General features: G+C 40.1%; 2 protein-coding genes across 21 annotated transcripts in view; one reads left to right on the top strand and one right to left on the bottom strand.

The window, feature by feature from the left end:
* scel (sciellin) overlaps positions 1-1,114 on the bottom strand; it is a 7,030-nt gene extending 5,916 nt beyond the window's left edge. For all 6 annotated transcript variants that reach the window (XM_049728897.1, XM_049728898.1, XM_049728900.1 and 3 more), the window contains exon 1: positions 947-1,114. The gene's annotated coding sequence lies outside the window, so the exon portion shown is untranslated. The remainder of the gene's footprint in view (positions 1-946) is intronic.
* Positions 1,115-4,660: 3,546 nt separating this feature from the next.
* The window catches only part of mycbp2 (MYC binding protein 2), a 45,148-nt gene continuing 33,689 nt past the window's right edge, over positions 4,661-16,119 (top strand). For 11 of the 15 annotated variants that reach the window (XM_049728881.2, XM_049728875.2, XM_049728878.2 and 8 more), the window contains exons 1-11: positions 4,661-5,353; positions 7,405-7,480; positions 9,629-9,844; positions 10,477-10,630; positions 10,832-11,028; positions 12,497-12,739; positions 13,317-13,388; positions 13,538-13,634; positions 13,840-13,913; positions 14,624-14,765; positions 15,299-15,375. In XM_049728881.2, coding sequence (XP_049584838.1) covers positions 5,079-5,353; positions 7,405-7,480; positions 9,629-9,844; positions 10,477-10,630; positions 10,832-11,028; positions 12,497-12,739; positions 13,317-13,388; positions 13,538-13,634; positions 13,840-13,913; positions 14,624-14,765; positions 15,299-15,375 — 1,623 coding nt within the window. In that variant the 5' untranslated portion in view covers positions 4,661-5,078. The remainder of the gene's footprint in view (positions 5,354-7,404; positions 7,481-9,628; positions 9,845-10,476; positions 10,631-10,831; positions 11,029-12,496; positions 12,740-13,316; positions 13,389-13,537; positions 13,635-13,839; positions 13,914-14,623; positions 14,766-15,298; positions 15,376-16,119) is intronic. The other 4 variants (XM_049728888.2, XM_049728879.2, XM_049728874.2 and 1 more) reach the window with 2 other exon arrangements.

Below are 16,119 nucleotides of genomic sequence, written 5' to 3'. Positions count from 1 at the left end.
AACTGCTCTTACACTGTACTGTATTATGCCTCACCTGGGAACACCTGAGCTGTTGTAAGTTGAATGAAAGAGCTGCCTTTTTAAAACTGGTTTGTCTGGATCCCAACCCACACGAACACACCCCCACGTTCCATCTAACCCACACCCACACTAAACACTGAAATACATAGTAGAATATGAGTGACATGAGTCATTAGTGTCAATTTCCTGACTGCTGTCTACATTTTTTTAAACCTGTGAAGCTTTAATGAGGGTTTCTCCACCAATGCCATGGAATGAACTTTTTGTGCATTCAAATATGACTCATTTTGAGTTTTTAGATTCATCTTCAAATCTATTTTGAAATTAGATTCCATTTGTGAACATTTTAAATGGTCAAGATGCAAATATTTGCATGATTCGTGTCAGGGGTGAGCAGCCCCTCCCTCACCCCTTGAAAAAATTTACAATATAACAAATAAAACCCTCAAAGGAACTTTAAAATGTAATCGAGACATATTTAATGGGTGAGTAGTTTCACTTTACTTCAGTTTGATCTTACATTATTCTTATTTTGTTGCACTTGTGTTGGAATGTTCCTTAAAATAGGATAAAAAAAGATTATTTTCCTTTTACAATTTTAGCATAGCTTATTGGCTTACTAAAAAAGTTCCTGCTCCTGTGTAATAACTCTCTCATTAACTCCCGTTAATTGACAGTCACTTTAATAAACCGCTTTTTAATGTGTGTGCTAATGAATAACACAAGCAAATCAATGAGGCACGGATTTCATTAGTCAATATTTGTTCGAAATTAACGCATTATAATCAGGCAAGCAAGTTGGATTGACTTCATATTGGTTTTTTTTTTCACTAATAAAAAGTGAAGAGTCTGTTGACATAAAACAGAAGTCAATATTTGATATTTCTGAGAGTGCATAGTTATGGAAGGAAAGGAAAGTGCGTACCTCTGTGGAAAGTTGTGAGATCTAAGCAGGGCGGAAACAAAATGGAGCTCTAAATCCTGCCTTTGCACCTGTATATCACACTGCAGTGTGCAATTACACCCTCGCCAAAGCCCTTTTAACCCTAGGGGAGGGGATTTTAAGGTCACCCCTTGGACAGGCGGGGCCTCGGTGAGTGCGCTGTAGACCTGTCGTCGACGTAGAGCAAGTTTATCAGCCGCCCAGCCCGCTGAGACACGGGTGGAATGAAGGTGGAGCGCTTTGAAGGACCTGCACGTCAACTTAGGCGTTGGGGAGGCAGCAAATGGGTGCGGGAGTATATGTCAATACGTCACTAAAAATGTGCAAAATGCAGGTATAACTTTTTCAAATCAGTTTCCGAGTAGGCTTTACTCTGAATTACATGACTGTAGCTTTAATGAATCAGTGTATCAGCAGGGGACTTTGCACTTTACAACAGTCACAATATAGACACATGTACTATCAAAATCAATGATTCCCAAACACGGTAGTAAGTCAGGACTTTGGTGTGGAAAACTTAATTCCACAAAAAAAATGGTCCAGGTATTATAAACAGAAGCGATTCTAAGATCAGAAGTTTAGTGGTGCTGAGCTCCATGCAGCCAGGCAAAATAAATGTATTATAATAAATTTTTTGAAATTTTGGCACTTGTATTATTGCACTCGTATGCGCTGCTATGACAAGTAAATTTCCCCGTTGTGGGATGAATAAAGTTTTTGGAACCAATTATCCTCGATAAACGAGATTGTGAAGCCTCCAGTCTAATACTGCTTGCCGGTACAATTGCTCCAAATAAAATTAAAGGAGAGCAGCAAAAGTGACCTAATTTGGAGTTGCTACTAGATTTCCTCTTTTTGCAGAATCAGATATGCAAAACATGTTGCCTATTTCTTGGTTGCATAAGCAGTGATTTATCAACGTGGTGGGAAATGTTCATAAGAGGTATGTGCATCCAAGCTGAAAATATTTTGCAGAGATTGCTTTGCCTCACCTGTGTAGCTGTACACAAAAAAATGTGAAAGATCTAGAAATGCGGCAGATATCACTTGATATTGATGATATTAGCGTAAAGTAGGGAGGAGTAATTATTATATTATTGTTTATTGTCACACCTGTTCCCATATTTAAAGTAGGTCAGCACTTTTTAAAATAAATAATAATAAAATTGATTTTCTAGATTCCCCAGTTTGCAGACCTCTGGGCTGTCTGGACCTAAATTTGAGACCTACTGTTCTAAAGACATCTGAAAAAGAAGCATAAGTTATTTACAAAGGAAATTATGTTGATCCCCCCCCTTGATATAATTTCACTCAAAGATTTTGACAAATATTAACTTGAAGAATGAGCCAGAATCCAGCTAGCGTTTTTCTTTACATCTAATGTCAGTTAGTAATGATGAAAATGAAATTTAAAAAATGTGTAACCAATGAGAAAAGGTTCTATGATAAAAACTGCCATCATTATTTTATTTTCATTATTTCTTTCAGCACTAGATTGCATTGGTGTAGTCAGTGAAATGGTTATAGTGGGTTAGATATTTATGCCCAAAAAAACCAATATCTCTGTCAGATAAATTAATAACTACAGGATTACTGGTATTGGAGCAGACCGTAGATGCATAATAGAAAGTTTGGATGAAACTTAATTTTTAAAAAAATCAGATGAATCTGTTGCGCTTTCCAAAGGCAAATTTTATTTAGAATTAAAGTTTTCGTAAAGGTACACCACCGTTCGTGGACAAGTTTGAGTTTCTTTGACTGTCACTACTTGAACGATCAAAAGTATGAACGGCTCATAGCATGCCAGGGTGTGACAACATAATGCTGATCGGCAAGCCTCAGTTGCAATGACAGGAATGCAGACTACCCAGTAATGGGCTTGCTATTGTGTTTTGTTATGCTGGCAAGAAAAAAAATCCAAACACAGTTATGATTATTTTTCTCATTGTAATGATAGCACTACCGCACCTTAATTGGCAGCCGAGATAACATTAATCACTCTAAATATTTTCAGATTACGAAATGTTTTACTCTTTAACAAATTAGAGCATCACCCAATGTAAGGTTTCTGTCACTGCTGCCCTAAATGAGCAGATTGGTATTTACTTAAATCATTTTTTAATGTTTAGCTCCTCCTTAAGTGGTGGAAAGGTTTGTGTGGCCCAGTGATCATTGGGGCTTGGTTCGCTTGCACCCCTTTAATGTGGGAAGTCTTGCTTTAAAGTGAGAATTGCCACTTTAAAGACAGAATTCTGATTTTATTGAAAAAAGTCAGAACCCTGTCACCCCCCCCTTTTTTTTTCTTAATAGCCCTAATCCTCTTCCGTAGGAAGGTGATATTACTAAAAAGAAAATTTACTTTGACACAGGAAAGGTTGTGGCTTCTCAGTAAAAGTACAATACGAACAAAACAATAAATGTTAATTTAGGGTAGAAATACACTTGGCAAATATACTAACCCCTGTCATACCCGTAAAATTTCACTAGGTGTCAGTATTGCTTTGAAAATCCTTTCCATTCCCTTTCTGTTGGAAAGTTTTTTCAATTGCTTGCCCTCATTATGGCTGAAGGTGAGCTGGAGCAGTTGACTTTGAGTGAGAGGTGGGGCCCTGGACTGGTGTCTAGGCAATCGCAGGACACATAGAGACAAATTATCATTCCCCAATCACACCAGTGGACAATTTAAGAGTATTCAATTAACCCGACATACACCTTTAGGCCAGGCCAGACTATTTGTACATAAGGTATGCAAATAAAACCCAATAGTATTTAATTTTCATGACATTTAGTTTATTTATTTGAATCATAATTACCCACAATTCCATCAAATGAATTGCTAATTACATATGTACATTTAGGCTTTTAAACTTGTTTATTTTTACCATTCACAATAAATTCACAGGTGGTGCACTGGTTAGTATGTCCGCCTCAAAGTTCAGAGATGTTCTTCTCGTGCCTGTGTGTCAAGAACATGTACGGTAGGCCGATTCAACACTCCAAATTGGTCGTAGGTGTGATTGTGAACATGAATGGTTGAATGAATGAATGAACCCTGCACCTTTGAACTGTGAGGTGGACATGCCAACCAGTGCACCACTGTGCCGCCTCACATCTGATACAAATGAGTAAACTCCACATTGTGGTTTATATTCCATTAACACCATTAATAACCATTGGCGGAGCTGGGGGCAGAGGCACAGTACTACTTTCCCAAAATATGCTTGGACGGTTTTCCAAGTGCCAGGGTATTTTCCAATTTTTCTGGGATATTTTTCCCACTTTTCCCTCCCGTTCTCTGTAAAGAACATACAAGGAATGTTTATCTGTGTTTTCTTTAGAATATTTGGTTGTTTAGTTTAAAAAAAAAAACATCAGATGAATAAAAAATTAATTTTAAAGGGCCTCTGAGATAGCCTTGCCTCCCACAACCTCCCAGGAAAAAAGGTCTAGCTCCGATAAACACCAAAAAAGGTCTATTTTTGTCTATTTTCCAAAGTAGACAGACGATAAAACAGCTTGCAATTAAAATACCAACCATAGGCGTAAAACAGAGGAGTCTTATTTCAAAATGGTCCAAAGTAGTCATTATCCGCAAGCATGCTACGTAGTTTAAAATGCCAATGGATGGTGATAATGTTCCTGAAGGCTAATAATAATCCCAATAATGAAAGTGTTCTGGCGGTTTGCGGGCGAAGCGACGCAGCAAACTGTGCAGGGGAGGGGAGGGATGATGGAGCTAAGATGGCAGACCGTCTGAGGGTGCAGCCGCTCGGGGGTCACCGCATTTCCGAGGGACAAATGGCAACGGAAACCCAACACAACGAATGCTCTTGATATTTTTGACATTTTATAGGCAATGTTCTTGTAGCTCGTGGAAGAGACGCGGAGGAGGAAGAGAAGGAGGAGGGAAGGAGGAGGACCTCGGTCGCTGAATTAGCCCTGATAACAAGCGCCGATCCAGGATACAATTTGTGCCATTTTCTGCAACGTTAAAAAAAGGCCACATTATAAGCGCGGCTTGGACTTAACAATACGCAGATTGTACCCGATGGCCGGGCGTGATTTAGCTGCTTTTTCTTTTGCGTGATTCATTTATGCATTGTGCTCCTAAACGATGATGTGTGCCGCTGCGGCAGCGGCCGCCGCCTGTGGGGGGATTCTACCCTCTTCGTCCCCGTCGATGGGGCTGGGAGTCCGGCTCATTTACGGACTAGGAGCCGATCTCTCCACAATTGGGCCGGGCATGGGTCCCTGTCCGACAACCGGAGCTCAGTCTGACTGTCGGACTCGGTATCAGCTTTTACTGTCAGGGAGAGCCCTGGCGGAAAGATACCGGAGGATTTACACGACTGCCATCAATGATAAAGAGCAAGGAATAAATCCAGGAAGGTGAGTGGGGCTATTTGGCTGTTCATGGTTGAGGCTGGCTTGTCATTCGCCGGGCTAGCTTGGAGCTAACCTTAGCTCAACTTCATATCCCCGGCGAATATCCCTAACGAAATGTCATTCATGTATCGCGGCCTAGTTTTTATTGTTCATGTTGCATTAGCCTCTAAAATAAATCTAAAAAAGAATCCAAAGAGATGCGCTGTTTTGTGAAGGGGTGGGGGCACTCCCGGTGGGGTCAGCTTGCGATGGTAGCATTTGGTCCAGGGACTTCCTTAGCCTCTCGGATCCCTGTGTAGCTCTTGTTAGCTTCGTCCAATATCCGCAAAAAAAGGCTCGCTTGATTGATGGATCTTTTAGCTGTCATCACATCACTTGTCATTTAAATAACGCCACTCGCTCCGAGTGGATGATTTAAATGGAACGCACCTTTTAGTTCATATTAAAGCCCAAGCTATGCAGCTATAAGCTCAGCTGTCATGAAAGAATTTTACACATTTATACCATAATCGACGTTACTACCACAATGTAAACAGACTAAAAGTGAATAATTATATCAGGAACTGTCCAGGATGTACATTGTTACTTCAGTCGTGGCCATACGTGTGTGTTTAGGCCCAACGGCGTCACTATTTCGATCGCTAGCTAGTTAGCGTGCCAGCTAGCTGGACGTCAACAAACATGGGAGTGTTAAAACCTCCTTGTAAATATATTTTTTAAGGAGACTCACAATAATGACAGTGACACGATAATCCGTGTTTTTATTTATTTATTTTTGTAAGGGGGTTAGATCTCAAGTGGGAGTTTTCTTGCCTAAGCGGGTAATAGAGTTACGTCACTTATTGTCAGTCAGGTTGGAGGAGCTGGGTCATTGCAGCATCCTCCCTCACTCTGCTCTTGTTGATGTCATCAATGTCAGTTTTTCTTTTTTTCTTTACCACAAAATGATTATTTTACCGGCACCATGAATAATGGCCAAAATATTTTAAGTCAAGAACAAAAACTATATTCTATCTAAAGCAGTATTGGACAGGGAAAAAAGTAGGGAAAATGTGTAAATATACTGTAATAATATTATCAAAATATATTGTCGGTGTATACCCCATAAATGGCTATGCTGGAGGAAAAGTGTCGATATGCATGATGCAAAGTCTTTATCAATAAGTCGGTCATGGTTTCAAGTTCACGTTTTCATTGAGCAAGGCACAAGGAACTTGCCTAAGATATCAATTAAGACTTGGAACGGTGTAAGGGTATGACTCAATCAGAAAGTGAAGTCATTTTTTGTCCCATAGCCACCAGTATTTTCATTTATTTGCATGGTCGCCTCTGGGGAAAATGAATCGTAAATTAATCGATTATTTGACACCTCCCCCTTCCCTAAATGAAAACTTATTGTAATGTTGCTTGATATCTAATAAATAGCATCAAACTGCTTTAAAAAAAACATCAGAGCAATGTAAATTTATTGAGTACCAGTATTTGTCAAAATATGGAAGATGCAGTGTGGCGAGAATTCTAAAAGACTATTGATGATGTTTTGGGTTGATTTATGTCTTTTTTAATAGCGAAAATCATCAATGTTGTCAACTACAAAGATGATATGCATACCGTATGTTTCCAAGACCACGATTTTACTGTTAATGTTCTTTTTTGCTGCTATTAAAGCACAAAACATTATCGTCACTGGCGGTGGCACTACAAAGCATCAGCATAATTTCATCCTGGCTTTTTATATGCGCCATTTGAAAGGGTTTTTTATTTTTACACTCATGCTTCAGTGAATATATTTTGTCCGGGCCCATTTCAGTTTTGTAAAATCTTCTACAGGCCAGAGTAAATGTATGGGAAAAAAAGACATATGTTAGATAATTATGAATTGGTGGGTTTGATATTTTTATTTTTTATTTTTACTCTGACATTCTAATACTAATAGAATTGCACGGTGGGTCGGATCAAATGCGCTCACAGGCCATATATGGTCCTCCTGTCTTGTAGGTTCCCCATCACTGCTTGATGGATAATTCTTATGACAGATGATTTGTTTCTTTCAGGGGAAAGAAAGCCTTGAACAAGAAGAAGCTGAAAAGGCGACAAAAGGTCAAGTCCAAAGTCAAATCGAGGACAAAGGTACGGGATTCATGAACAATATGTCGTCATTATGTATGCACAAACAAATCTTTATAATTGACATAATCAAGTGGAATCCTACTGATAAAAATCATGTTTGGCGCCAGACTCCATGTCATCCACAAACGCTGCCAGGGGAGTGCCAAGAGGCACAATAAGAAACACACTGCAGAGGGGGGGTGGCTTGGGTGGCTCATCCGTGTTAGCGACGGCCTGTTGCCAAGCGACCTGATGTGTTCCGCATCGCCACGGCAACAGTTGCCTGGCTCCAACTCTTCCATCTAAAGGGGACACCTTGTCTGTACTTGAGGAGGATGGGGGGCGATTTTCTGCCTCACTTTGCAGACTGAACAGGTGCTCTGTTTATTTTCCTCAAGGTCAAACGCAATCTCGTTGACTTCTGGGTTGCTGGGAATGATTGGAAATAGAAATAATCGGTTAAAGGGTCAAACGTTTTTATTTTTTTTATTTGTGTTTGGTGCTGTTTCCATGTGCCACACGAACACAGTATGATGTGCTGCATCCACTAGTGACATGGCGTTTTTTTTTTTTTTTTTTTATCTTGGGCATCCGCTTCGTTTCCACACTGTTTCCTCAAAGAATGGGGTTAGAGTAGAAATGGGCATGCAGGCATTAAATTGTGGATAGTGTACTAGCAGTCATGTTGGATTTGTCAGTTTGGTGAGTACCCTCGGCCTGACTGGGAGCTTTCACTGCCATTGTCACGGCAGTTCTCCTCAGGCATTTTGTCAGCCTCTTTGCTTGTGCACACTTTGACCTTAAGCCATGTCTAAGATGGAAAGAAGAAAAAAAAAAAGCGAAGAAACTTTTGTTTTTTTTACTTAAAGCAAATGACAGTGTTGCCATGTGATCGTTGCTATTCCCGGAGTTGTCATGTGTTTGGACACATGTCTTTCTCAAGATGCGGCTAAAATTAAATGTTGTTAATTGCAAATGATTAAACCGAATATCCTCAGTTAACTGAAGAAAAATTGAAATGTAATACATTTGAATATAACTAGGATGAGGTACAAATCGGACCAAAATATTTTGGGAAATGCGTTGAAGTCCAGTATGTCATTTAGGATACAATTGAGATCAACATGCAATAGGTGAAAAGCTACAATGAAGAGAAACTAAAAAAAAAAAAAAAAAAAAAACCTGTTCCTAGTAAGTCACTCGTGACTGCCATAAGTTTCAGTTTCACCAGAGGTTTCTTTTCTACAGAATCTTTCTGACTGAACTTGACGGAATGTTCTGGCAGTGATTCAAGATTCTTGGAACTGTAGTTACAGTTGTATCTTTCGTTTTAGTTAACATGAAGCTTGGCAGAAACAATGGAGGAAGCAGCACCTGATTCACAGTCAGAAGAGGCCCGATACTCATGACCTCACATTTATTCTATGTTGACTGATAACAAAAGCAAAATCATGTACTGTCAGCTTACAAGAGCCCCACAACAAACTTCAAAAAATGTTTGTGTTTTATTTTGTTCGATATCTACTACGACGACACTAACCAACCTCAACATAGCATTGTGGAGCCTGAATTGAGAAGTTGTGAGTTGTTTGTCGAACTCAAGGTTGGTCACTTGTTTTTAGCACTTGAGTATATTAAGAACAATAAAAAAAAATAGAATAAAATAATATAAATAAATAAATAAAAATCTGTGCATCTACGAGACAAATCACAATAGTATTTCATCCTCAATTCCTCATCTTTTATTGTTTTTAACATTAGCCTCTTTTAATTGTTACATACTGGAATGTTACTTAAAAGTTGCGTACTCTTAATGAAGATTTTATTAGATGACCGTTTGGCCCTGGAATGGACTATGGAATGGAGCTAATATCGTCTTTGTTGCTTTGAGCTCAGTATGAATGACCTCGTCCCAACCCCCTGCTCCTGCCTCCTCCTCCTAAACAGATGACATCACCTCCTCTGATGGGTATCCCCAAAGGGCAATAAGAGGCAGTGGCGATCGATCATTGAACCTCCTCTTCTCTCGGGGTTGGGGCTAAAAATGCTGCCTCAATGAGCTTTTCGGATTACGGACAAATAAACTCAAATTAAATAGCAACTTTTTTAATCCTAATGCTACTGCCAACAAATGCTAACAATTCCCTTTTGTCACTTTGGCTCCCACAGACGGAGAGTTTTGATGGCACTCTCTGCGTGCCCGACATCAAGCTGCACAGCAACCCGTCCGCATTCAACGTTTACTGCAACGTGCGCCATTGCGTGCTGGAATGGCAGCAGAGGGAGGCCTCGTTGGCCCTGGCCTCCAGGAGTTCGGTGCAAAGCGGAGACTCGGACAGTGAGGAGGAGGAGGAGTACCGGGAGCCAGCCGTCAAGCTGCCCAAGGTAAGGACGCTCCTTTAATTATTATTAAGTGAGCTTCCTATAGAGAACACCCTTTCCCCTTTTTTTTTTTTTGTATAATTTGATATCACCTACCCAGACTGTTCCTAATCCCTATCAGGAGGATTAACAACTGCCTGGCTCTCATTTCCCTAACTGATTTTAATTTCCATTCACCAAGAGCTAGCAGTCTAACATGGGGGTGGGGGTACTATTAGAAAATGATTGTCATCATTTACTAATTATGGCACACAATGTCCCTGGATATCTTCACTCAGCCATTCTTTTTTGTGGTGTGTAACCTTCTATCACAAGATGACTCGAGTTCCAAGGTTCCACAGTATTTACTTACAAGAACTGAGATAGTGAGCATTATTATTATTACGCTATCTAAAATAAGCAGTCTTTATTGATTGCTCTAAATTTGCAAATGGAAGATTAGACAAACTCGTAACGGTGATTTGAAAAGTCTACGACTAGAGGATTTTTCCTGGAATGATGATCTAAGGGATTAAGTAAAAGTCTTTTAATATTCTGATAGGGCTTTTTAGTTTGGCCTGAAAGTTAAATCGAAATTTAAGAATGCACATTCTAACTAGGTCAGGTCTTCAGCTCTGATTTCTCTGCGTCCATAGATCATCGGCATCGGCCTGTGTGGGGTCTTTGAGCTGATAAAGGAGACACGCTTCTCGCACCCCTCGCTATGCCTGCGCAGTCTACAGGCCTTGTTGGACATGCTGCAGGGGCAACAGCCTGAGGGCTTCCAGACTGAGCCTCCCGACGTGCTGGGTGAGGAGTGTGCACCCAAATCGCTCTCATTGATGTTTGAGGAAAAAAAAAGTGTTTTGTATTGATACAAAGTGTGTGTATCGACCTTGTTCTGTAACTGTATGACGTCATCTTACATTTCAATGATTCGATACAGTGAATTGATTAAGATTTTTCTGCTCCTTCATTTCTAATAATAATTGAATACATGTTATTCCTCAGAATCCCTTTTCCAGCTGCTGCTGGAGACCACGGTCCGAAGCACGGGTCCCAATGACCCGACGGGACAGGCTATCACTGCCCTGTCCTGCGCTTGCCTCTTCAGCCTGGTGGTATCCTGGGGGGACACCGGCAAGATTCTGCAGGCCGTCTCCGCCATCCTCACCAACAATGGCAGCCACGCTTGTCAGACGATACAGGTGACTTACTAATATGTTAGTCATTTTTCATATATTTTTATATTATATCTACATGTGTTGCTTCACCATTTGTATTTAAGTATCCATTACCTCTAATGCCGGGATGATTGATGCTAACCGTTAGCATATCAATAGGTTTGTTAGCATTAAGATGATCACACTCCCCAGAGGCAAAGCAATATGGTTGTTTTAAATACACAATGTGAATTATCTTTGTCAGTAAAGCACTGGGAGTGACATAAACAGCTTGCAGCCTGTTTTTTGATGACTTATTAAAATTTTGACTAACTTCTGAAGTCAGATGGATTGAGTTCACTTGTATTTCAAGTTTATACTCATAAGTCAAAGCAAAACAATCAGCTTCAGGGTGGCTTTTTTCTTAATATTCAGAATCACTCGTATTTTAAGGTACTACTGTTTTTTGGAAACATGCATTTCGTTCACCAGAAGCAGCGAGGGAGTGTAGGTTTGTTTACAAGTTATTTTACGGGAGACAGTGCGCCTCCTTCATACATTTATTTTAAGCAATGTGGACAGTCCAAATTAAGTTTGGCAAAATGCCAGGCGTCTTGCAGTCCCCTCCACTAATTAGTTTACCCTTCCCGATGACTTTTTCGGTTCTGCCAAGTCACCGATCCTCGTTTTCTTTCCCTTTATTGCCTTCAGTCGTAGCTGTCCCTCTGTCTGGCTTCCTCCCATATTCTAAATACATGCATCACTGAAGACTTTAAATTGTCCGTAGGTGTGAGTGGGAATGGTTTTTTGTCTGGATGTACCCTGCAATTGACACGAGGCCAGTCCAGGTTGGACCCCTGGCTCAGCTGTGATTGGCCAGCACTCAAGAAAATGGGTGGATGGATTCTTAATGACATCATCCATCTGCAGTTGAATAAATAAACACCCCCAGCCACTATCTGCGGAATTCACTCTTTAAAAAAAAAAAAATCTGCTGATTTAATTGTTAGATTGGCACCAAGTATAACACAAACTCGATTTTAAAATTCATGTTAAATTTGTGTTTAATTTAAAATGCCTTTGCTGCAGTTGATAGAGTCTGATCAAAATTGAGTGTTAATATATTCAAGACAGATCCCCCTCCCCCAATTAGATTGTTAGATTTAAACTATAAAGTGACAGTTTGCAGCTTACAGACTACAAGCAATGTTTTTCCTGCTTTTTTTTTTTTTTTTTGCTATTTTTCTGACAAGACTGAGTCATCACAGAGGCAGGCTGGCGGGAAGTGTGTGCCTTTGCGCACTGCACGTTTGTGTGTGATATAACTGCCACGGTAATGAGATGTTGAGCTCAATGAGATGAGGGAAAACTCACACTGTAGGTCGTAATACTATTTAAACGAGTCATCAGCAGCGCCAGAAGCGTCATTTGCTTCCCATAATAACTCCCCATAACGTCTGTAAAAGAGCCAATGTCTTCTTTAAGCTTTACTTACACATGTGATTCCCCCTAGGTGCCCACCATTTTGAACGCCCTGCAGAGGAGCGTGCAGGCCGTTTTGGTGGGAAAGATCCAAATCCAGGACTGGTTTGGGAACGGCATTAAACGTGCGGCATTGATGAACAAATGGGTGCTGAAAGGCGTGACCATCGACGAGGATGAGCGCTGTCTCCTCCAGACTGACGGCTCCTTTCTCTACCTGCTCTGCAAGGACGGACTTTATAAAGTGGGCTCGGGGTACAGCGGCACTGTCAGAGTACGTGACACTAATTCCGCAGTTGAACCTTGAAAGTTAAAATAAATCAATAAAATAAATATGTACCGTATTTTCCGGACTATAAGGCGCACCATTAATGCATCATGTCAGATTTTTAATCCAAATCAAATCATTCTCCATTTTATCTTTTTTATTTCAACTTCAGACGCAACAAATTACATTATAATCACAAAATAATGATCCATAGTCTTTTTGATTCATGATTCATAGTCATGACACAATGCTTCGGGTTAGTTTAAATTTAGGAATTTGGTCCATATATAAGACGCACCGGACTATAAGGCGCACTGTCGGATTTTGAGAAAATTTTAGGTGCGCCTTATAGTCCGGAAAATACGGGACGTATATATATATATATATATATATATATATATATACGTGTGTGTGTATAGTATGTGTATATACATATATGTAGTGTGTGTATGGAAAATTTCATATGCCTTTATTAAAATTGTCTGAAATTCAAATATAATTATTCCCTTTTAAAAAACATTAATTGCTGGCCAGTGTGTGTTCTTTTTTTAACTGATGTATAATTTATTCATCTTTTTCTCAGGGTCATGTTTACAATTCCACATCCCGCATCAGGAATCGCACAGAGAAGAGATCATGGCTGGGCTTCGCGCAAGTAATTTGAACTCCTCATTTTAACTCAGCAATTGCATTTTGGACGATTAAATGGTTTCATATAAAACACAAAAAAATTACCGTAAAGCCTACATTGGTGCAAATTGTTTTGTGAGTACAAATGAGTAGCGCATTGTCTTGTCCCTTTAGGGCTACTTGTTGTACCGGGACACAGGTAACCACAGTATGTCGGCCATCAAGCTCAATCCTGAGACACTGGAACCTGAGGGGGCTGTCACCATGCCAGGTGCTTACACAGTATTCCTTTTATAGCCCTTTATATCTAGCTATGTTTGTTTTTAAAGTATTCCATAAATAAACTTTAGTTGAGTTTATCAGTCTGCAGTATGCATTACATATTCGGATTTTGACCTTTTTTGACCTCTCGTCATCATCGACGCAAGATTGCTTAAACGTGCACAAGCCATAGATAGTATTTATCTTCTCTCCAGGTCAACACTCGGATGGACAGAACATACTCTTCACAGACGGAGAGCACATCAACCAAATAGCAGCCTGCAAAGATGTGAGTCTTAAGTTATTTTCATGGGAATTCCCGACATCTATCAACCAGGCATACCTAATGACTATTCTGAATTATTCTGAATTCTTTTGAATTCCCCAGCAGTTCAAAATGCTTTACATTCCCACAAAGCCTCTTCTCGACTAATGCTGTCACTTATACCGAGTGAGCTGCGCTTTCGTGTAGCGCAGCATGGCAACGAAGGGTCGTGCTTGCATATTCGCCGGAGTTTAATGTCACAATCTATCTGCATAAGCACATAAGAACTGCGCTCAGGTGGGGGGAGGGGCCTATGTGAAATCCATATAAAACTGCCGACAAGGGAGCAGCTTAGCGGGAAGGAAATCAAGAGAGCTTCTGCGCGTATGGTGTATTATTTTTTATATCCCTTGTTGCCTGCCAAATATTGATGGTCTACTGAGATTTAATGCCATTAGTACAGGTACAGGCACAAAAGGCTGAAAGGAAGATTTCAAAGAAGTAACACATATTGCAGATAGTATCAAATAACAGGTGGAAACTTCTCATGGCCACAATTAAGCAATTTGATATTTGATATTACTAACCCTAACCCTATAAAATGTAAGATGTGTTTTTTTTTTTCCTAATGTGTCCTGCATCTTCAAAACATTAGTAGTTTTATTTTACTGTTTTTATTTTTTTGAACACAGCGTATCCTAGGTCAAGGACGTTCTTGTGTGGTGTCTCTTTAGCAGGATGGTTTTGTGGTGCGCATCTACACTATGAGCTCAGACCCGAGCCTGCAGCAGGAACTGCAGCTGAAACTGGCAAGGAAGTGTCTGCACGCCTGCGGCATCTCCCTCTTTGACCTCGAGAAGGATCTGCACATCATCAGTGAGTGATGCTAAATGGACATGGTGGTTGTTTCAAAGAAACATTATTTTCTCATATAGCGGCTGGAGGCGAAGAGCGCCGAGTTGCTCGACGATCGAAAGCACTACGTCGGTGCTTATTTCTTTTTTTTATGCTTTTTAGAATAATATTAAACAATATTGCTTCCGGTGTGCAACCATGGATATTGTAGAGCACATCAAAATGCTAATTGGATATAAAAATGTAAGATCATCATCATAATACTTTGATGTTGCTGTTTTAAAGTTGTCATCTTTTTACACATCACACAAGATAATTATAATGACATTTAAACACCCCACACTGAAATAATAATAAAAAAACTAAAAGTTAAACACTCAAAAGAAAAAGTATTGTTAAACAGTCAAATATTCGACCTGGAATTCAATTTTTTTTATGGTTGTAAGCAAGTAACCAAAAGTGAACTTATTATATTCAAAATTAGTTTTTTGATTGGTCAGAAGGGATCCTATCTCCATGAGGTCATAACTCAAAACCCCGTGTTGACCTCACAGGCACAGGATTTGATGAGGAGGCGGCGTTGCTTGGAGCTGGCAGGGAATTTGCGCTGATGAAAACTGCCTCTGGGAAGGTAAACGTGAATCTCCTGTATTTTTGAAGTCACACACTCACTGTCCACCATCATTCAGTCCACTCACACCATCTAAGAGCGATAAATTGATTTGAGCGACGCACATTCCTTGCTATTCTTATTTAGTGGCTAAATTACAATCGATGCGTGTGTACCTAATGTTACAGGGGATCAAGTGTCTTAGAAACAAGCTTTCTTCATACAAACACAAGCCCATGCCAAGTATGTTGTCAGGCAGTGGTGTGTGCAGGGCGTACTTTGTTGCTTTTTTGTCGTGGGTGTGACTCAGAGTGAGGCCTTGCCAGATAACAAGAGGAGGCCACTTTGCTTGTTGATCATTTTTTTGGACCTGGTTGGACTAGTGTTGCTTCATCTGGCAACACTGCTAAGTACTGTTACCTTATCTGTAGGCTTAAACAGTACCGTATTTTCCGCACTATAAGGCGCACCGGATTATAAGGCGCACCTTCAATGAATGGCCCATTTTAAAACTTTGTCCATATATAAGATATATACATTTGGCCTGCGGGCCGGACTTTGGACATGCCTGCTGTAGTGGCTCAATATTGGTCCATATATAAGGCGCACCTGATTATAAGGCGGCTTTTGAGAAAATTGGAGGTTTTTAGGTGTGCCTTATAGTGTGGAAAATACGGTACTCTGTTCTCAGACCTCTGTATGTTGGCCACAAACTCGAGTCCTGAATTCATTTCTGTATAAATTTAGTAACACTACACTACTTCA

This window comes from Syngnathus scovelli, chromosome 8 (assembly GCF_024217435.2).
Source record: "Syngnathus scovelli strain Florida chromosome 8, RoL_Ssco_1.2, whole genome shotgun sequence".
In the NCBI taxonomy this organism is placed as follows: domain Eukaryota; kingdom Metazoa; phylum Chordata; class Actinopteri; order Syngnathiformes; family Syngnathidae; genus Syngnathus; species Syngnathus scovelli.
The sequence above is the reverse complement of the archived record's forward strand: the minus strand, read 5'-3'. Positions and strand labels throughout refer to the sequence as shown.